This window comes from Epinephelus moara, chromosome 2, assembly GCF_006386435.1.
Source record: "Epinephelus moara isolate mb chromosome 2, YSFRI_EMoa_1.0, whole genome shotgun sequence".
In the NCBI taxonomy this organism is placed as follows: domain Eukaryota; kingdom Metazoa; phylum Chordata; class Actinopteri; order Perciformes; family Serranidae; genus Epinephelus; species Epinephelus moara.
In genome coordinates, this window is record NC_065507.1 from 33,874,923 (window position 1) to 33,896,587 (window position 21,665).

The following is a 21,665-nucleotide window of genomic DNA, read 5'->3' on the forward strand; positions in this document are numbered from 1 at the left end:
TTTGACATGTTTTACCAGGTGTGTCACAGCGTGAGCACCAAGTGATACAACCTATTCTGGTTTCATTTTTTGTGATCGTGTGTCTGCGTATACAGGTGAGTGTTTTTTGGGCGGGGTGACGGTAGTAAGTAAATTGAGTAAGATGTATGTGTGTTTAGTAGCATTGTGTGTGTGTGTGTGTGTGGGTGGGTGTGTGTGAGATCACAGAACACTGAGTACATGTTTGCTCAGTAATCTCTGGCTGAACCTGTCTGATAGGTGTGGGCTGGCTGGCACTGACTTGCGCAGGTATGAAGAGAAATCCAGCACAGTCCTGAGAGAGGAGAGGAACTGCAGCACTTCTGTGACAGGAACTTCAATTTCTCAGACAAACAAGGGGGAAAAGTCACATACAGAAACACCTGTACAAGGGACAGTGGAAGAGGAACTGTGAGAACAAGAAGAGGCAGTTTTGTGAGGACAGACAGAACGGAGGACTCTTCAGAATGTGAAATAACCTGGAGGAGATTCTTTTACTGCGGTTCGACCAATGGGTCTGGGATTCCAATGTGGCATTTCAGGCTCTGGGATGTACAAGATGTTGCTGTGTTTCTCAGCATCACATTATATATGTGTCACCTAGGTAAGCAATCCAGCACATGTCTATAATTTTATCCTCTCCAGAGAGCCCATGTATTTGACTATTGTGTTTGAGAGCATGCCTTTATGGTAATCCTATATTTGCTCAGGTCTAAGGTTCCAGCCCTTTTAAAAGGGTCTTACACTGAGAACCAGGCAGGAGTTCAGACTGGAGAACAGATTCATGATATTTTATCAGGTTCTGTGTCTTGTCTTGTATACCAGGGCTAAGTAGATCAACACAACACAGTCATGAACACATGGCTGTGTACACGTAAACATCAGATTGTCCTGGTCCGAACCCAAGGTCCCAGTGCAGTCGAGAAAATGTGAATCCCAGAGAAAATGAAAAGGAATTGGGAAAGAGCAGTAGCTGATTTAATTACAACTGGAAGTTAAGCTGCACAGAATAACTACACCATGACCAGCTTCTTTGCTAGAATTAATGGGAAACAAACAAGCCTGTTTTTTTTAAATAAGTTAAAAAAATAGATTCTTCTAAGAATTTTGTGTTATGGAGGTTTATTGCTCATTATTATAACTGTGATGTCTGAAGAAAAGGACAGGCAGTTTTTCCCACACCGTCTTCTTGTTTGTTAGTCAGCATTGGTATTCTCAGGTGGAATTCTTTACCTGTGTCTCATAAAGCAAACACCACCAGCAGAACCAGATCCCCCACTGAAACTCCTGTGAAAATATTTGATGAGGGGCGGCCAAAACAGAAAGGAGGCCAACACTGTTGGATACATTCAAACTGGTACTTCTCAGCTTGTTTGACAAGTTTCATTCCTCCAGCAAGAGGCTTGTAATTTGAAAAACTAACAGAACAACACATTACTATTTATACACTTCTGCTTGAATTAAATGCAAATGAGTCACAGTATTTGCCAGCCACAGTGACTAACTGTGTCATGAGATGCAAAACCTGTGAGGTAAAACATTTTCTTTTTATAGAGCTGTATTGTGTCATACACTGACATGTTTCTCCTGTAATTATGGTCCTGCCTGGGTGAAGGTTGAACAGGAGCTAAAAAAGGAAGGTAAAGGTGTGATTGTAACAAGAATACAGTGTGAAATATTACTTCTTACCTGTCTACCTACCTGTCTACCTACTTACGTAATCTATCAATGTGGCCCCCATATCTTTATATGTATTTATTTGTTCATTTCAAAGTGAATCTGAAAATGTTTTATCTTTACATCTTTTTCACATCTCTTTATTCTTTTCACTTTGGAAGCTGGAACCATCTCCGTCCATTCTCCCCAGAGGAGCCTGACCAGGTCGGTGCAGGAGGATGTGTTTTTCTCAGTGGATGTTACCTGTAACGGGATCCCCACCATACAATGGACCTTTATGTCAGGGGCGGTGAGCCGCACCATAGGGACTTGGCGGCCGGGGGTGTACACCAACATAACAGTGGATTACAGCAGCAGAGTGCAGGCCTTCAACAATGGCTCAATGGGCCTGTCAGACCTGCGGCTGCAAGACGCTGGATACTACGTGGTCACTGTCACAGAAACAGCAGGAAGTAGCAAGGACGCTGGATTTGTCCTAAAAGTGAATGGTGAGTGGGTCTGGGCCTCTGTGTATGTCATTCCCAATGCAATAGATAAGACAGCTACATTTTCGAAAACCTAATTTGACCATGTCTTTGCAGCCTAGAGTCATAGGTTTAAGGAAATTAGCAGAGCTTGCTTTCACACTCTTATACCTGCTGCCCAGTACAAGCAACAGCAAATCAGACTACAATAAAAACAGCAAGAGTGGGCCAAAAAACAGGATGTAAAACAAATTACAGCCAGTGACCTGATTTTCTCAGCACTTATGGTACTAATTCCAGCATGAAATAACAGCCAGAGTCTTGCTGTAAGCTCCACAGAGGCAGTCTGACTGCGAGTATGCCTTGCTCAAACTTGTTTTGGTAACAGTTGTTGCCCTGTCGAGGTTTGCCAATTGTCTGCACATAACACACACACACACACACACACACACACACACACACACACACACAAACTTCCCTGAATGAAAGTAGATAAAAAAGAAACAAAAAATGGCAACCTCACACATTTTATGGACACATTAATGATGTACAGACTGTTACTCCAGCATCTATGAAGGTAGCAACAATCTGGAGTGACATTTTGAGCATTATATGTGATTTTTAGATCTTCAGATCTGGCATGTAGTTTGAGTTTATCATAATTATTCATTAGTAAACAACATGAGCAGTTATGTCTTTGAAAAACTTTACGACCTGATTTTAGCGTCAAAAGGATTACTGTGACAATAATTATACATACTGTATTATTTTGTTTTTGTAACTTAGACACAACCATGACATTGAACCCAATAATTGTCTTCCTGCTACCATGTTACCTCGTCTCTTCATGTGTGTCCTGTGTTTGCATCTCTGGAAAGTAGTCTATGAAGAGGCTTTTTTAAATGTTTTGAGGTAAACATGGTGTGGCTCCTGTGTCCCTGTCCTCCAGAGGTGCTGTATGAGGACCTTCAGTACCTGTCTGTCTCTGCCTTAGCACTGGCCTGTTTGGCTGGCCTTCTCATGCTGGCCATGTGGCTACTAGACAAGGCCTACAGGAAGATAGTGGCATGGAGACGCAGGAAACAGATGCCAGGTAAAACAACATGAGAAATAAGTCTCTTAAGTACATGGTCTTTTATTACGAGCAATGGTGTGGTCTGATGTTTGCACTGAAACTTTCACAAGATAAACTTCAGTTCACAACTCACTGGGAATAATTACAGTATCTTGGTGTAAAGAGTAAATAAAAAGGAAAGTAAAACATGGCAGGTAGTGCTACCTGTCTAGATAGTGATAAATATATATTTAAACAAAGATATTATATGCTTGATTTTCATGAAAAAAGAACCATGTTTTTATAAGGTTGTGTATATGAGAGGTTTGTTTGCCCTGGAGTTCACAGTTTACTTTATTACTGCTGCATCATTGTGTGGAATGTATGAATATGGCTTAATGGGCGTGAATGTGGGTTGAAGTTATCTATTGTGTCTAAGCAGGGGTGTGTTTGAGGACAAAGGTCATTTATGGCTTTGTTACGTCAATATGTTAAGTGCTATTCTCCCTTTATGCAGAAAATGATGCAACAGAGCTGCAGCCTCTTTGATGGACATCGGGCTGCAGGAAAACACATGAAAGACTGTCTGTTAAACTTGGACTTTTTAAAAGTTATGTATGTATATAAAATAACTGCATTTTTTTAATCCAACAAGTTACTTACAGCCAGATGGCTTGAAAAAAGAAAAACTGTGTACCAAGATGTTTACATTTGTATTGAATACACATGCATTTACAGCTCACTGCTATGGACACTGGATTGAATGTAAATATATCATCCATGACACTGAAAAAACAATACATACTGTATTTATTGTCTGAGCAAATGAATGGTGTGGTTTTCTTTCACTTGTTCTTTCTTCACAACAACCATCAAGACATGAAACAGGCCTTGGAAAAGGTTTCTCGGCAGGTAGTCTGTATCGGACTTCTGATGCAGTGATCAAACGGGGAGAACCATAAGACTAGAGAGTGAAAAAACAAGCATAAATGAGACTGCTGCTCATTTAAAAAAAGCTGTATTAGCATCTATATACACAGCATGTTAAAGAAAAGAGTTTGATTACAATAAATCAGTCAACTTTTTCTTGCATAACATCTGTACTTCAAAGAAGCAGTGTGTAAGATCTAAGGGGATTTAGTGTCATCTACCAGTGAGGATTGCAAGTTGCAATTTTGCGACCAGAATTAAATGCAGAGGTTTCTTCCTCTCCAAAACAAACAGATAGGGTGATTGAAACAAGTAAAAACACTGTTTGGCATGTCACAGAGAGGCTGTGGTGGCCAATGCGAAAATGTAAACAGCCCTATCTAGAGCCACTAGCCCCTTTTGCACTGCCTCTTCAGGGTGGGAATTTCATGCTGTTATGCTGCTTAGGTACAATTGCAGAATGGGATAATTGGGTTGTCTCGCCTCCAAGCTGGCAGCATAGGTAGTAAAAGCACCGAAATGATGGCTGTACAGCTGGCAGGAAGGGAACATGGACGGGATAGGAGTGATATTTTGACAACGTTTTATGTGTGTGACCTACTGGTGGGAGATTTAAAAAGCAGCTGGTAACTCAGAGAACAACAGAGGCCAAAAATGTCATCAAATTGGGAAAGCAATGAGGTCTGGGAGCTCCTTGCCCTCTCAACAGAAGACCGGATTAACCGCCATAAAACATGGCCGGTAAATTATTGTTATTGTAATGTTAATGCAATTGTTATTGTTTATAAAGCGCTGCTGACACATGTGATATGTCGCACTAGAGGCCGACTCCCTAATGTTACTGCCTGTAATGCCTCTTTTCATTCAGCGATGCCATCATGCTGTCTAAAATTACACACTAGAGTGGCATGAGTCCACCACTGATTGGTTTTGCGTAAAAATTCAAAGGCAGCATAAAAGAGGGACTTCGACGCTACCCTATAGCACGATCTCTGTAGAAAGGGCTAGAGTTAGGTTTGTCCAATTGCAGAAACTCCGTGGATAAGGAGCCGCTTCCTATGTAGATATTTCTGCTAATATATCCCCCTCAATCCTACACACTGGACCTTTAATTAAAGGTGAACTAAAACCTCACGTGGTTCTTTCTTAAAACTGATGAATCTAAATTTGAAGAAAGTCATTTTCTCCAAAATGCTGTTGCTCAAATCTGACATGCGATTAAGATAAAGCAAAACTACAGAAACATATTCCTCATACTAGAAATACACTGAAGTGTTTGCCAGAACTCCTGAGAAAAAACTGATTCACAGCTTTATTCTTATTATGACAAATCTGCACAAATACAGACAGACTTAATGTTTTATTTTGTATCAAAGTGTTTGAGGTACACGCGCACACACACACACGCGCACACACACACACGCACACACACACACACGCGCACACACACACACACGCGCACACACACACACACACACACACACACACACACACTGCTGGAGGTGGAAAGAAGATTGTGGCAGTATCAAAAAGGAAAATGTCACATTTTTGATGGAGCTGTCTGTATCATGACTGCAAAGCCTTTGTGCTGCTGTCCCTTTCAAATGTTGTGGCTGAACATATATAAAACATGGCTTTGTAATGAGGGAGGAGTCCGCAGACTGACTGTATCTACGGACAGGGAGTCAGAGCAGCCATGAGGAGCTCCATCTTGTAGACAAAGTTTCGTCCCTCCATCTTGCTCCAGTGGACCTCTTTGCTCGGCCCTCTGAGGTGGCTCCACTTGGTGTCCTGGATGACGTCGTTCTTCGGCAGCTCTTTGGTCTGGCTGCGGGGGAACTGGACCAAAACTTTGCACCCACTCTCTGGGCCGTTACGCACTGAAAAGACAAACAGAGACACACAGACAACATGTTAGTAACTAAAATCTGCTGATGTTAATACAGCCTGCCTTGTTATGGTTATGAGGATATTCAGTTTTACTTTATCAAACTGCCTTAGGATACTATTACAATGTCAGAAACATTAATTCATTATGTTGAAATGACGCATTCCAGGAGTGATTCTGTGGTGAAGTGTTTTACTTTCTTAATGATGCCTCAACCTGTATCAACCTGTTTGTGTAATCTTGAGTAATTCAATAGTTGAGACTGGGTGTGTCCGAGTTGCATTCGGTGAGAGCAATGCAAGAGTCGCTACCCTTATTTGTAAGAAATGCAAAGTTGGGTCCATTAACCCCACATTCAACAGCGCTCATCCCTGCTGCATTGCATTCTGGTCAATTAGGCTGAATGGTGGTAAAAGAAACTGCATTATTTTCATGCATTTCTGTCTAGACACTGACAAAAAGACCTGATAAAACATTATTTTACTATAAAGCTAGTTACTGCACTAGAAATCTGGCAATTTATGTAGCAGACCAAAAATGACACACCATATTAGCAACAATACAGCTTTACGAGTAGCTGATTTTCATGTCTCTGTACCGGTGCTGACATTGGCCAGAGGCATTATGTTTTCAGGTTTTCTGTCTATCCCATTCTCATACCGTGATATCTCAAAAAAACGCCTTGAGGGAATTTCTTCAAAATTGGCACAAACGTCCACTTTCAACAATGAACTGATATGAGTTTGGTGGTCAAAGGTCAAGGTCTCTGTGACCTCACAAATCATTTTTTTTGTTCATAACTCTGCAATTCATATGCTGATTATGACAACACTTCACTCAAATGTCTGATAGGATATAATAATGAAGGGATGACGTTTATATCCAAAGGTCAAATTTATTGTGACATCATAATGTTTTGCAAAAAAGGGGAGACAGTTAGATACTGAATTGGTGGCACTAATCTTGGGTGCCCGCCTTGAAACTGTGCTGACTGTATAGATCTCCCGTGCTGTCGGGGGGAAGATGTGTGTGAAGCATTTTTTCCACGACACTGATGCAAACTATAACTGCAACTTGACAGGTTTGCGGAGGCATACAATCATGAGGCGGTTAATTCTAGTTTTAAATCTATTTTAAAATATGATTTGCTTATGATAAAGGGGAACTTCCTTTCTGGAATGATCTTTACAACTCTCTTCTCACCTGAGATGGCGTACTCTCCATTGGGCGAGGCAACAGTGACAGCGGAGGCATTTCCAATGCTCTCCACTGGGCCCAGGCCTACATGGTTACTGAAGCTTAGGACATGCCAGCCCATCACTTTGGCCAGCTGCTGAACTGCATGCACCTGATGCTGCGACATCTGTAAAAGTAGCAATAGCACACTGTGAAAAAACAAGTTTATACAAGTAAACGTCCTGCATTTAAAACCTGTTTAAAAACTGTATGTACATAGGTTAAAAGCTCAACAGGTCTGCGGTCAGAAATACTGCTTCCAGTAAATACAGCCTCCTCCAACAACTGTGTGGGAAGTTAACAATGAGGGAGCTGTGATACCTGTGAGAGGAGGAAGTCCTGCAGTTCCTGTTCCTGGTGTGATAATGTGACGACGCGTCCATCTCTGTGCACCACCCTGATTTGCTCCACACCAATGTTCAGCTGCAGCTGGATGGACCTAAACACACAAAACATGTCAACACTTACCCAAGACTGGTCGTAGGTGTCAATCAGGCAGAATGAGAACAAATGTGATGGTAATGAAATACATAACAATGGACTTAAAAAATGCATTTCATAAAAGCAGACAACTCAAAGGATTTTGTTGCCTGTATTTCGCTGTCATATCTGTCACTGCTATTTCAAATTTCATAATGGGAGTAAACTGAAAGGCCTCCAATCACAATCCACAACTTTCAGTACATATAATTTGAAATGTTTTTAAAGGGCTCGCAGATGCTCACTGCGGCTCATTAAAACATTAGCAGGTACCCCGTATTGCCCACACTGTGTCCCCCTCTATGCTCTGGTTTTTCCATTATCCTTCCTGCTTTTCTTCCACTTACTTGCAGATCTGCTCGTAGCCCTGAGAGGTGATGAGCACCTTGACACTGGACTCATACACATCGTTGATATTGGACCAGTGAGCCTGGATCTGCGGGTCCTCTATGCGGCTCGCCAGGCTGTCGATAGTCCGCGCCGTCCTGGTGATCACAGACATTAATACTGCTAAATTATGAACCAAGTGGCTAAAGATTAAACCTAGTATAGGGCTTTATTCAGAGTTGTATAGTTAACACTGCCTTAACAAAAATACTAAATATATTGCTAGTTATAATTTCTACACTTATAACTGTATTTTCCTGAGATGAAATTTTGATGAGCAAGGACAAAATATGCCACCTTTTGGCCAGATGTGGCACTGCAAACAGTGAGGTGCATGTTAGGGACTGTTTGGGACTTTCATATCATGTGGACTGAGCAATGTTTGCTGACTTGTAACTAAGCAAATATTACTCACCTTCATGACCTCAAACTATTTCCTCTGCAAACTGGTTCTACATACGATATCTCTGGTGATAAAACAATGTTGCATAGTTGAATGTTTACTGGCCCCTAATGTTACTGTAACCAAAATGTTGTGGGACAATGCCGTAACTGCCACTGGCAACTGTGTTTTGTGACCAGTCGAAAAATAAAATCATAGCTAATACAACTTAAGTTACCTGCTACGTAGGAAGATGTGTTTGGCCTGTTTGATGATCTTCTCGAGGAGCCCCTCACTCTGTTGCAAGCTGGAGATTTCAGCTTTGTCATAGGCCAGTGGCCCCGCTAGGCGCATGCGCTTGTGGCCAAAGGGGGCGCTAGCAGGATGTGGCATCACCACAGAGCTCAGCTGCTGCTTGTGGAACTGTAAACATGGACAAGGTTGTTACATAAAATGAAGACTGGTAGAATTTAACTGATATGAATGAAATGAAAGATCTGTATGGATGGTAGTTTTCTAGATATATTTGAAGCAATATTTTATTCTGGTTTGAATGTGTTGAAGGATGTGCCGTTGTCTCCTGAAGATGAGTGTGGTTTGTGCAAGGGGGTCAGAAGTAGGGGTGTAGCAAGTAGGCAGGGAGCCATTGCCCCCCAACAACTTAACGCTTCAGGCCAACATTCACTAAGTTTTGGTTCACTGTATCACAGCTGGAGTAATCCCACTACAACATGGTCTCTGGTTTTATCCTGTGAATAAGACTCAATTTGGTTGTTAAAGTTTTCCAGCTGAGCCCAACCTGACCGCTACAGGAGATCAGAGGCAGATAATTATGAGATGTGAGTATGATACTTGAGAGTTTTAAAAATCCTGTAATGATATATTGGCTGATTTTAATTTTCTTTACACATGATCCCTTAATTTTTTTTTGTTTTTGTTTGGTTTTTAAAATTGTGAACAGGAAATGAGCTGGCTGGGACATTTATACAGTGGAAAAATAAACTTGTCACTATTTGCTGGTAGACAAACAACAGAGTAGTGACCCTGTTTCAAAACATATATTATCTATATGCTAATTTCTTATCATTTATCCACTAACATATATGATGATATAATGTATCTGCAATAAGCTAATATCTCTACTAGGCAGCAGCTTCAGATGAGATGCAGAGTGACTTCATATAGTGTTTCACCTCTCTCATCATTTGATGTAGATTGTGTTCCAGTACGTAAAGGTGGTCGTCTGGTTTGGGTTTCTCTGGTGACGCCCGATGGTTCTTCTTCTCTCCCGTAGAATGGCACAGTGAGATGGACAGCTGCAGACCTATACAGCAAAAAACATGGTGGAAAAGAAAAAATAAAGCAAACTCCACAGACCCAGATGATAATATGTTTAATCTGTTAACAACGTTTTACCTTTTTTCAATGTCATTCAAATGCAAATATTAGAAATTATATCTGACCAGGGGAGCAACTGAACTTTGGATGAATGAATTTATTGTTCATACAATCACTTTTCTATGTTCATCACATACACACCTTTAAAATAAGGTACTAATGTAGAACTATTAGAACACAGCAGAGGCCTGTAGTGATGCATTTTCATTTTAAATATGCATCAAACATAGATTTTCTCATATCGTCCAACAAAAACATGTTGTGAGTGTTCTAACCTGGGAAAGGCTGTGAGATGATCTGATTCTTCACCACAATGTGAGGGATCTGGGATTTAATCTGGACAGCTTCCCTGGACAGCTGGGCGAAGATCTCCTTACAGAGCAAAACATTCTGAGCCGCCTCCAGCTTGACGTGCCACGGCTGGGTACCTGGGCGGAGAGGACGTCAGGAGGAAGAGAGATCAGGCGAGAATGGGAAGAGATGAAAGATGATAAAAATGATGCGATGTGGAGGAAAAGAGAGTAGGGTGGTTTTAAGAGATGACATTACATACATTTACTAATTCTACAGGCAGTTTTTGAACCAGACTCAAAAGGATAGTGGGGTTGTATGAGGTACTTAAATATACAGTAGTCAGTATAAACCTACAACAGATGGCGGTCGGCACAACCCCAGTTTGGAGGCAGCAGGAGTGCAGATACAGAAGCTAAGTAATGTAGTGCTGTGGATAGGGGCAGCAACAGAACATATTTTAGCCATGTAAATAAATTAATATCAGTTTAGGTACATGCTTTATTTAGAATATTTTCACCACTTTATCTTGCCCTCAGACAGTGATTTCCAACAGGGAACTAAAGCCATTATTGATGCTCTCTTCAAAGCCACCAGACTCTTGACAAAAGCATAATTTTATCCCACAGAACTCAGAAGTTGCTGATCTACTGCTGCTTTGATCAGTTAGTTTGTTTGTATTATTGTGTGACTTTGGTAAATCCAAATTAACCCTTTAAAACACCAGTCACACAATGATACAAACAAACTAACTGGTCTGTGTTCAGCACGTTAAATGACTGTTTTCATCAAAATGTCTGGTGGCTTTTAAGAAAACACAGATGGATATAACAGCTTCAGTTCCCCATCGGAAAGGGTTGTATGACTGCAAGGTAAAACAGTGAAAATATTCTAAAAATAGCATACATTAATTTCTGTGGCTGTACTCCTGTCTGCTTCTCCACACTGGAGGCATGCCGCCATCTACTGAAGGTAATACACTAACTATGGATAAGTACCTCATATAACCCCTTTAAAAAAATCAAAACTATTCCTTTAATGGTTGTTGGAAGTTGTGCAATGTCATGTCTCTCTGTACTGAACCATACCGGCTTTGGTTTTTGGCGGCCTCCTAAACAGGTTGACAGTTCCCAGATCACCAATGTCTGGAGCTTGTTTCTGGATGGACACCTGAAGACATAAACAATATTCCACTATGAAAACTATCTACTAAATCTTCAGACAACATATGGGATGACAGGAGACCTTAGCATGGATATTGTAAAATAACATACAAAAAAAAACTATAGATGCACTACACAAGTAGTCCACCAAATAATTTCTACATAACTAACTCTAATTTTCACCACTGCCTCAAGATAATTTATAGAAGGTTTTCCTTTGTTTCTTTTCCTTTTATGCTATTAAAAAATGCAGTGTTGAGTAAGAAACAGGTAATCAATAAAGTCCAGCTGCTGACTATTCATAAGTGTAAAATCTATTCAACACAGACATATCTATACCGCTCATAGAAAAGACTGTATTTTAACGGAACGTGCCATTGTGGTTTCCCTCTCACCTTGATATAAGCAGATCCCTCCAAATCACTGGGGATCTGGACATCGAGGGGGCAGTAGTCTTCTGGGATTTTTTTGTCCAAATCAATGTCTGTGTTCTTGATCACCTCAAACGTGCCATGGTGAGGAAAAAGGGAACCTGCATGTGTAAATTGTCAAAACATTAGCTCGGGATTAGGCTACATGTTAAGTGTCCACATGTTACTTTGCAGAACACAGTATGACAATATGACAACTACGTTGGGCAAAAAGCCTTTCACAGATTTGACTGAATATACATTAGAGGCCTCATCACCTGCGCTTCGGTAGCTGAGGTCTCCCAGGATCTTGTCTCCTACTTTGCGCAGTTTCCACTGAGAGCGGAGTCGCAGCAGCTCAGAGTTGAAGTCCCTCTGCCTCCTGTTCTCCTGGTTCTCTGCTACGGACTTGTTGAGCTTCTCTGCTCCCTTCAGGAGGAGCTGCGCTGCTGTGCCCAGTGATTTCTTTTTACTGATCAGCTGGAACACCTGGGGGGTCTGCACAAGGACAAGAAATGCTGTTATGAATGGAAGTAAATATGTGTGTAAAACAGAGAAGGTGCACAGACCTCCTTGACAAATATAAGCCACAGAACGTCATCATTTTGAACATTTCTTCAGTGCTGCAGTCACACTGGATTATTATCTGTAAGATCTTTATCTACCCTCCTATTCATGTTAAGTGATAGTAGTGATATTCTTTAGCAGTTCACCTTGCCAGCCGTTGGATCCTGAGACACCGGGTCTAAAGCCATGTACTTCTTCTCCTTCACCACGCTGAGCACATCATGGAGTACACACATCTCTGTCAGGGCACTGCGGAGGTTGTTACGCACTGAGTCCCAGGGCCAAAGAGATGGCTGGAACTTCACTGTGCCTGTGTTTAAAAAAAACAAAAACAAAAAAAAAAACAACACTAATCAGATTTTATTATTGCAAGGACTTGAGACAATGCTGACCACTTTCAACAGACCTGTCTGTTCACTATTGCTTTTTATTCATTTTCTTTTAAACTTGTTTTGTTTTAATGTTTTTTTTTATTCTATGTGTTTTTGATAGTTTGTTCTGATGTTTTTATTGTTGTTCTCTATGTGCTTTTACCTGTTTGCCTTTATTGTTCTTATTGTATGAGCTTTTGATTGCTTGCTTTTATTCTTATATCATTTGTTTCTTGTGTTTTACCTGTGTAATCTGTAAAGCACTTTGGGCATGAAATGTGCTATATAAATAAATGTGCCCTGCCTTGCTTATCCTGTGCAGAGTCATAGGGACTGGAGCCCTCTTTATTGATAATAGGAAGGTGTTACATAAAGGTGTGTCAGTAATAAATGTTAAGCAAAGTCTCTTTATTTTAATGATTTACAAATGTTGTTACTTGATCTTGATGTAAAAGTCCTTAATTTTCTGTTCTTTTTAAAAAAAAATTAATTAAATTGCATACTTAATTTATCACCTTGAGGATGGCCATGAAGCTGAAAAAATAATCAGAGAATGAACAATTTATTGGGGATTTTTAAAAATAATAAACCTGCATTAGTAAAGGACAGGACCGCTGGGTTTAAGCTTACTGAGTTACCATCATCTCCAATGCAAGTTTAAAGTTAAAACACAATCTCCTACTTTCCTGTCATTAAATGTTTAGAATTCACTGATATTGCCTGGTGTTCCCCTTGCAATCAACCAAATCTGCAGATTTTACACATGTAAAAAACATTTAAGGATGAACTTTGCTGTGCAGCACCCTGAGTGTTCTAGTGAATCAGTAATGGGTCAATCATCAGGCTAACAGAGTCTAACCATGGCTCTAAATTCTCCCTGCTTCCTCCTGAGCAGACATTACCTTCTTCTTCCTCTGGCTCCTGCTTGCTCCACTCACGGTCCCTGGGTTCCCCCTCGGTCCCATCCTCCTCTGAGTCCGATCCCTGGCTGAAGTCGATTCTCTGTGCCAACTTTGCCAAGTTCTGGGACATGGACAGAGGGGGGACATATGTTTCTGTTCCATCCAGGGCCACTTCCTGCACCTGCTTCTCACAGGAAGACTCGATGCTGACCCTCACTGCTGGACCACCGGACATGATGGCAACACTGACAGAAGGAAGATAAGTAGAAAGACTTAATCATCAAACTGCTTGAGACAAATCTATTTATCGATCCATAGGATTAAAATGCAACATACACATTAATGCAGCAGTAATATTGATCCAGAAACACCACATACAATTGTTAAACACTGACAAGGAACATTTTGCTGCACAATTAATACTTTTACTTTTCACACTTTACTTCAGTGAGGCTTTGAATGCTGGGCTTTTACTTGTAGTGGTATGTTATTTTTCAGTGTGATATTCGTACTTTATAGGAGAGTAAAGGGTCTAAATATGAATATTTCTTCAACCACTACAAGAGTTTTCCCTCAAGAGCTGCATAAATCACTGTTACTACTCATGACGGCGGCACCAACTGCATTTGATTGTGTATTTCTGCGTCAAGCTAATGTTAGCCAGACTAGCTAACGTTAGCCCTTTGCTAATCTCACTAGATAAATGGAAGTCCCTGGGCTGCCAAAGAAACACCCAATGACAACATGATCTTTTATTCGTGTAGACCTTACCTTCAGTATGCTCCAGTCACAAGTTTAAAGGGTTATTCACTGGACGTTTGGAATATTGTCCAGTAACGTTAGCGAAGTGAATGGGTCATTCTCCTCTCTCATCACACGGAAGAACTGCTGCCCCCTAGCGTGATGCTCACGGTATTACGAGTTTAGCGGTTTTAGGTCCTTTATGTTGCCTTCTTTTGTATCGCTTTAATTTGTTAATTGAGTAAGCGTTTTTAGTTTCGTTTTATTTTGTAGGGAAAATACTTTAAGATGGGCATATTGTGAATAGGAACCATGTTTACTGGTAGGAACCAAGGGGAATTTGGACCAGGACGGAACAAGCACGGCGGGCAGTTTAAACCACCGGATGTGACGTTCAGGACAAAAAGCTCGTTTTTTTCACGTTGACATGGATATGTGATGGTCAACAAAACTCATGTTGCCTTTTATAGCCTCACGTTGGTACTATTTTCATATTTGTTCGCATTGTTTACGGTTTTAGATGTTTAAAATGTCTGTCCGGACGGTAGTAATGACGTTATACCGCAACAAAATGAAGCTAAGTAGCCAATTTTAACTAGCATGGCTAACGGAGCGTCCAGCGCTAACGTTACCTGCGTTTTACATTTTTTTTGCACATTTGGGAAATGTTCACCAGCTATATTTGAGGAAAATGAAGAGAAAAGTAGCCAAGGTAAGACTGAGCCCTAACGAAGAGGCTCGGATAATACGAGAGGAATATGAAAGGAGGAGAAAACTGCGAATACAGCAGGTAAGTTAATATCACATGATAAAAATAGTACAAGTTAATTTCAGTAAGGTCTCCTGCTCCCACTTCAGGCCCGTGACTTCTGATCCTTACTGTATAATCTGAAGCAAGGCAGCTTTATTTTAGGAATTAGGGCTGTTTAATTACTAAAGATTGACAGTTATGCTAGGCCTAATTAAAAAGAAAGGGAATTAAATCCTGAAGGCCAACTAGGATACAGTGGATGACTGGCTTGAAATCAGACATTATTATATTGATTTTATTTCCCTTTCTTTTTCAACAACAACAACAACAACAACAACAACAACATTTTGAAATACACTCAGTACGAAATACCAAAATGACAAAGACAAATTGTGTAAAACTAAGATGTAGCCTAATATAGTGTAAACCTACATTTATATATATTAGGTATGATCAGGATTCGTGTCACTTCAGGATTAACCAGTGTTGCAGTCAGTCTGCCAGACTGAAACTGTGTTTGCTTCAGTTTCTCCCCAAAGGTTATTGTAGCTCTCTGAACATAAGTTAATTTTTGACAGAGATTGCATTTAGCTATTTATTCCAAAGCGAGTTCCTAGCACTTGCTCACTCTTTAAATGGCACTTAGGTAAAAAATGAAAGAAACAGACACCAGAAGTCTGTCAGTTCAATATACAAAAGGGGCAGAAGATAAATTTGAAGGTATCATTCAGAAAGTATTTTAGATGATTTCAGTTTGCCAAAAGTTCTCCTGTTGTGTTTATGGCAATGATATTTTACTCTATATATTAGGCTATGTATTCTGTTGTTTTAAACATCACAGTTTTGTCTCAGCATGTCTGTTTTCCTTACTTTGAACTTGTGGGGTCTGTGCTTCACATCTCGGGTCTCTGTTTCAAAGTCATGAATGAACAGGCTCAACTGAGTCTCAACACGGCAGCTCTGATTTGGTGTTCAGCTCATTTAATACAGGCATTTCAAAACAAGTTGGCCTTTTTTGAGCCAACTAAAAAAACCTCCTAATGGTTTTCAAAATCAGCAGATATTTTAAGACGGAGTATGCATGTACATTTTGCATTGACTTACAGGTGCGGGAGCAGCAGCGAGACATCGCACAGCAGATCCGTCAAGGGGTTGAGCAGAGACGGCAGCGTGAGCTGGAGAAGCTGGAGGAGGACCTGAGGGAGGACTGGGAGCGACAGCAGAGGGAGAAACTCAACACACTGCAGAGGCTTTACCAGGAGAGCCTCCAGCTTCTGGGTCAGGGACACAGGAGTGCAAAAGAAAATGTAAGATGACATCGGTTTAAAACAAGCAGCTGTCCGTTGTCTTTATCAGCTGGAGTTTCTGTCACTGGTTGACCACATTACACCTGTTGAAGCTGTCACTGCCTTTTGGAACATTTTAGTCACTGTTGACTGAGTTAGTTGCCCAGTGCAATGAAGATGAAAGATGAATTTTGAGACGCAAAAAAGACCAAAGAGAACCTTAGAAGGAGATGAATACAGTGTCCAAATTATGTGATTTATTTTTGTGGTAATTTTGATTTATTGCACAAGGAACCTGACTTGGCCGCCATAGCTCAGAGGGAGGAGGAAAATCATGTGAAAGCAGAGGAGCGTTATCGAGAAGCCCTGAAGGAGCTCAAATCACAGAGGCTTAAAGACCAGGAGAGGCAAAGCAGGTAAGCAGCATCACAAACATTTGCTCGAAAGATGTTTACATGTTTGAATTTTATCAGAATAAACTAAATATTAAGTCTGTTCCTTTGCTTGTCTGTAGATCTATCAATGCCAGGAAGAAGGCACTACAGGCAGAAAAGGAAAGATCAGCAAAAGTGGCCAGCCTCCCACCGCCTCTCCCAAACCCCATAGAGGTGATTTGAACAGTAATATTATAATACTGTTTTCCTGGTGGCCTGACAGGCCACTTACATTTGCTAGCTGACTTTTTTCTTTCAGATTCAGATGCAGATTCAGATTTATTTACTCTGGACCACAAATTGTAGCATCCAGTACAAACATAGAACAGGACAGCAATGCAGAAGTAAACAACCAGAATGGACCTAAAGCACAAATGGAGTCATTTAAAGAGGGGTAGAACATTATTCAAAAAAGCACCTAGTTTACACATTGTTCTTGGTTTATCTGTCTGCAATAATATAAGTTTAAACATGCAAGGGTGGTTTACAAAGTATACTCTTGTTCAAGCAGGACATCGATTCCAAAAAGCCACATGTAGTAAAGAAATCTGATGTGAATGCCTTCGCTGCCACACACTACCACATGCCTGAGAGCACAGTGGACAGAGAGGTGGACACAAAGCAGGTAAGCCATCTGATTTATGTATGCACTTAACCCCATAGTTTGTTTGTCTCCCTTCTGGCAGAGCTGTCTAACCTGTACATGTGTCTGCAGCCTAATGCCCACAAGGAAGCTGAGCTGGAGTTGAGGAGACTGCAGGACTTGCAGAGGGAGGAGAAGAGGAGGAGAGAGGAGCAGCTTGAGAAGGCTCGTCTCAGAGGGAAGGAGGCTCTGAGAAGGGAACACCTCGTGCAGGTGCCTGTTACTTGATGAGCAGATAGACACAAAAATGATTAATGTCTGTCTGACAGATTATTTTATTTTATACTGCTTGCCATCACTGTTGGTTGGCAGCAGGACAGCAGCATTCACCAAAGTAAGAAGGCTGACCTCTTCATGTAAAGATTGTAGTTGTTTGTATCACTGAATTTTAAGTGACATATTTGTGTTAAAGCAAAAGAGTCCCAGTCGTCCAAAATCCTGGTGCAGTCCTTCATAGGAAAATGAGTTAGTACATAGATTAAATGTTTCCCCCTCAACATGGTCAGTAGTTTTGTATCATAGTGCCAAGGTGGATGTGATTTGTAAAAAGAGATGAGATTTTTGTGTGCCTTTTTTTTCCTGATCTGTTTTTTATGGTTTCCTTTAGGATCGTGAACGCTTGCTTGTTGAACTGGAGCACATGCAGCAGACAGACCTGCTGAGGAGGAGACAGCAGGTGTCACAGATGCCTCCTCAGATATTCCAGCCTCTCTATAAGAGACAGGAGACAAGGGAGGACTTCCAGAGAGAGATGGAGTTTGCCTTTGAGGACATGTACACCGGAGAGAGGAGTAAGGATTGTTCAGTGGTGTAGTATTTAACTATAAATGTGTTTTGTAACAACTAGTCACAAAAAAATCTGTATAATTATAATTCAGTACTTGTAGCTTTGCTTAAAAAAGTAGCCAGAAGGTGAGCTTTATTGGTATTTTTGCATAGTAAAATAGCCTCAGTACTTTGGTGGGAGATTTTGTGTTTATGGACGTTTCTAATGGAACCTTGGCTGTGTCTGATTCCAGGGGTTAAAGGAGACCTGGTGGTCCAGCTGGTACCTGAGCCCCTGCCAGCTCTGTCCACAGGCAGCCAGGACCAAGAGCTGGACGTCACACTGGATGAAACCACTGCACAAGGAGCAGAAAACACACAACATGACACTGAGCAGGAAGAGCAGGAAACATCTGCTCAAGGTGAAGAGAAGCACCAGATACAATAAAACCTAAAGGTTCCTTTTTTTCTGCAGCATTGTTTATCAGAATTTTCAGGCCAGACATAAAGAGCAGTAATTTAGTGTTTAAATTTCAATGCTCATTTCTGGACCTTTTTTGCACTTCTGGTTCAAATCAGTGGGTTTTTTGTTAGGTGCCTGAAATAATGTCTGTGGTTCACATAAGTTTAAGAGACTTTCAAGTTTTTTTCTACAACTTAAAATAAGATAAGATAAGATAAGATAAGATAAGATAAGATACACCTTTATTGATCCCATAATTGAGAAATTCCAGTGTTACAGCAGTCAAGGAAAAAGAGTCAGATTAAAGATTTCAAAATTAGACTTAAAAAACTTAAATAACTAGGCATGCAAATAAGTACAAAAATCCAAGAGTCGGCGATAAATAACAATAACAATAATAATAATAATGAAAATAATAGGAAGTGGATAATAATGAGCAGCAGTGAATGAAAATGAGCAGTGGATAAAGGGAGCACATCTAGTGCAAGTGATTGTATGTGCAAAACAGCAGACAGCTGTGGTGTCCATAAAGTGTCCATAGTGTCAATAAAGTGTCAATAAAGTGTCCATGGTGCAGTCTACTGTGAGCAGTGCTGGTTATGTAGCCTGACAGCAGCAGGCAGGAAGGACCTGCGATAGCGTTCCTTCACACACTTTGGGTGAATCAGTCTATCGCTGAAGGAGCTCTCCAGAGCTTTTATCTCCTCCTGCAGAGGATGGGAGTCATTAGTCCTCGTCGAAGTCATGTGACTGTAGTGCAGTTTGTTTATAGCCTAACATTAGCTTTTTACTTCTGGTGATTGCAATTCAGCTTCAAAAATCTTAAAAGTGGTGTTCATTTGTGAAGATTGTCTTGCTATACAAAACATGTAAAGATCATAAATATCTGTTCAAGCATCTCATAGTCACCAACCCTGAATAAAATCTGACTGTCCTGTTTGATAACCTTGATGTAATTTCCTTGAAACTCGTCTTTCCCAAGCCAGAGCTGCAGTCAGCGTTTTTCTTTACTTGCAGTGGAACCCTCCAGACCTGGTCCAAGAAAGGCATTGAAGAAACTCCTGGATCGTATCAGGAGCCAGAGGAACCAGTGGATTGACCACAGCAGTCGTGTCCCTGCAGCTGAATCACCGACCGCTGACGTCGATCAGATCCCAGAGCGCGACACAACCATCGACACAGGCTCTCTGACCAGTGAGGAGAAAGACATCCTGGCCCCCATCAGGCTCCCTGAGCCTGCCCACTCACCACGGGGTAAGTTAACATTCACTGTTAACCACTGAATAAATAAAGTTAACCTAGAAGGCTGTGCACAATGTAATAAAATCACAATTTTTTTTAAATTATTTTCATATTCCCCCCCCCCATTTACGCTCATTTATCTGGGCTTTGAATAAAATAGAATAGAATACCTGTTACTGTCATTTCACGTTGTACAACCAAATTCACTGTGCATTTTCTGAAATGTTACATTAACCATACACACATATGTGCACCTGCCATACAGATAAATATTAGTTACAACAAAAGAAAGAGATTTAAAAAAAATCTGTGGCATATCAGAAACTATTTGTACATTATGCCAAATGGTATTCACCATGTAAGGACATTGCACGCTGTAAGATAACCTTTATTTAACCAGATAAAAATCTCTTTTTCAGTGGTGACATGGCCAACAAGGCAGCAAGGTTATGTCTAGAACACATCAATTACATACATACAATAAAATACAAAACAATCAATCATAAATGGTACAGAGTAAAACCTGCTGTTCACACATCAAAAGATAAAGTTGAATGTCCACAGATAATATACAATACATATGGACAAAAAGGCATCAAGACATGCCATTGTAGCAGAAACAGTTGGTAGTAAGGACTCCTATTAACTTGTTTAAAACTGGTTAGAGAGATGCAGGAGTTTAGATTGAGTCTAGCCGGCAGGTTATACCAAGACCAAAGGCTGGAATAACATAGACTCCCTTTTTTCAGCCTCAGTCTGACAGGTGACACCTTTTAAGCACAGACAATTGTTGGAGCTAAGATTGTAGTTATATACAGTTACACGCTTACTGCACATTTTGTCATTTGTAGGTTGGCAAGCTCTTAGGCTTAGGCGGTATCTATTTTTGTATATCTTAATACCTTCCTGACATTTCACTGGGGTATACAGTTTATGATGATATTAGTGTGAAGCGCTGTGTGTTACCTCAAACACACTTCATTCAAAGTAGACAGACACAAAATAAAACAAACCCATCTTAGTTAGTCGTGGTAGTCATTAAGTTAGTTATTCCGATGTTCCAACAATCACCAGCTCTGGTTTGGTCACAATAACTCCTCAATTTACCGAGTGAGATGTGAATATGTGCTGTTTTTCTCTGCAGTCTCTCTCTGATTTTGCTGGCTGGCTGTTTACAGTCCTGTAACATTTCTCAGTTCAGCTGCCTGTTCCACCAGTAGGGCCTGAGCTCTGGTGGGACATACTGTGCACTACACATAATACATCCTCATTACAGCCTGTCAGTATGAGTTAAATAGAAAGATAAGTGTCTGTACTTTGAAATGTTTTGAAAATCATACAGTGGGGATTCTTAAATACCCTGGTATACCGTGGCAGTAGCATAATACCACCCTACAAACTCTATATTGTTCTAATGTTTTAATTGTGAAACATCATTTTCAAAGATAACAAAACATGGTATTGTTGTGCTTCTTTTCCTTATAAACAAACATCAAAAAGACAAAGGTAGAACACATAACTGAATAACTAGATAAATAGATAAATTTCATTTAAAAAAAAAAATAATAATGAAATAGATAAATAAGGGAACACAATTATTGATTAATTAATTTTAAAAACACAAATTAAAAATGTTCTAAATAAGTTGTTCAAATGTATTTTCAACAGTTAATATTGATATATATATATATATATATATATATATCAATATTAACTATTAAA

At 40.3% G+C, this 21,665-nt stretch overlaps 3 protein-coding genes across 6 annotated transcripts in view; 2 read left to right on the forward strand and 1 right to left on the reverse strand.

The window, feature by feature from the left end:
* The first annotated feature begins 238 nt into the window (after nt 1-238).
* Nucleotides 239-5,637, forward strand: LOC126382685 (V-set and transmembrane domain-containing protein 5). Its single transcript, XM_050032706.1, has 4 exons — nt 239-622; nt 1,857-2,183; nt 3,109-3,252; nt 3,731-5,637. Exons 1-4 carry the CDS (start codon nt 547-549, stop codon nt 3,760-3,762), a joined length of 579 nt encoding a protein of 192 aa, XP_049888663.1. The 5' UTR covers nt 239-546; the 3' UTR covers nt 3,763-5,637.
* On the reverse strand, nt 5,430-14,533 carry med17 (mediator complex subunit 17). The gene is made up of 13 exons (XM_050032680.1): nt 14,390-14,533; nt 13,619-13,863; nt 12,492-12,655; nt 12,057-12,276; nt 11,764-11,900; nt 11,294-11,375; nt 10,190-10,342; nt 9,710-9,840; nt 8,755-8,939; nt 8,095-8,232; nt 7,589-7,706; nt 7,235-7,394; nt 5,430-6,023 (listed from the first exon to the last, which is right to left on the reverse strand). Exons 2-13 carry the CDS (start codon nt 13,851-13,853, stop codon nt 5,815-5,817), a joined length of 1,932 nt encoding a protein of 643 aa, XP_049888637.1. The 5' UTR covers nt 13,854-13,863; nt 14,390-14,533; the 3' UTR covers nt 5,430-5,814.
* Nucleotides 14,534-14,769: 236 nt separating this feature from the next.
* The window catches only part of cep295 (centrosomal protein 295), a 23,870-nt gene continuing 16,974 nt past the window's right edge, over nt 14,770-21,665 (forward strand). For 2 of the 4 annotated variants that reach the window (XM_050032648.1, XM_050032665.1), the window contains exons 1-9: nt 14,771-15,149; nt 16,217-16,417; nt 16,688-16,812; nt 16,911-17,004; nt 17,339-17,455; nt 17,546-17,686; nt 18,081-18,264; nt 18,493-18,660; nt 19,719-19,955. In XM_050032648.1, the coding sequence (XP_049888605.1) occupies nt 15,051-15,149; nt 16,217-16,417; nt 16,688-16,812; nt 16,911-17,004; nt 17,339-17,455; nt 17,546-17,686; nt 18,081-18,264; nt 18,493-18,660; nt 19,719-19,955 (1,366 nt within the window). In that variant the 5' untranslated portion in view covers nt 14,771-15,050. Of the gene's footprint in view, nt 15,150-16,216; nt 16,418-16,687; nt 16,813-16,910; nt 17,005-17,338; nt 17,456-17,545; nt 17,687-18,080; nt 18,265-18,492; nt 18,661-19,718; nt 19,956-21,665 lie in introns of all 4 variants that reach the window. The other 2 variants (XR_007569080.1, XM_050032657.1) reach the window with 2 other exon arrangements.

What these genes read in the sequence shown, in the direction of transcription:
- LOC126382685 (XM_050032706.1), top strand. Translation starts at nt 547, where the DNA reads ATGTGGCATTTCAGGCTCTGGGATGTACAAGATGTTGCTGTGTTTCTC. An exon ending in ATTTGTCCTAAAAGTGAATG is followed by an intron (nt 2,184 to 3,108) that starts GTGAGTGGGTCT and finishes CCTGTCCTCCAG; the next exon opens with AGGTGCTGTATGAGGACCTT. An exon ending in ACGCAGGAAACAGATGCCAG is followed by an intron (nt 3,253 to 3,730) that starts GTAAAACAACAT and finishes CCCTTTATGCAG; the next exon opens with AAAATGATGCAACAGAGCTG.
- med17 (XM_050032680.1), bottom strand. Translation starts at nt 13,853, where the DNA reads ATGTCCGGTGGTCCAGCAGTGAGGGTCAGCATCGAGTCTTCCTGTGAG. An exon ending in GCCGCCAAAAACCAAAGCCG is followed by an intron (nt 10,343 to 11,293) that starts GTATGGTTCAGT and finishes CTCTCCGCCCAG; the next exon opens with GTACCCAGCCGTGGCACGTC. An exon ending in CACATCTTCCTACGTAGCAG is followed by an intron (nt 8,233 to 8,754) that starts GTAACTTAAGTT and finishes TGTGATCACCAG; the next exon opens with GACGGCGCGGACTATCGACA.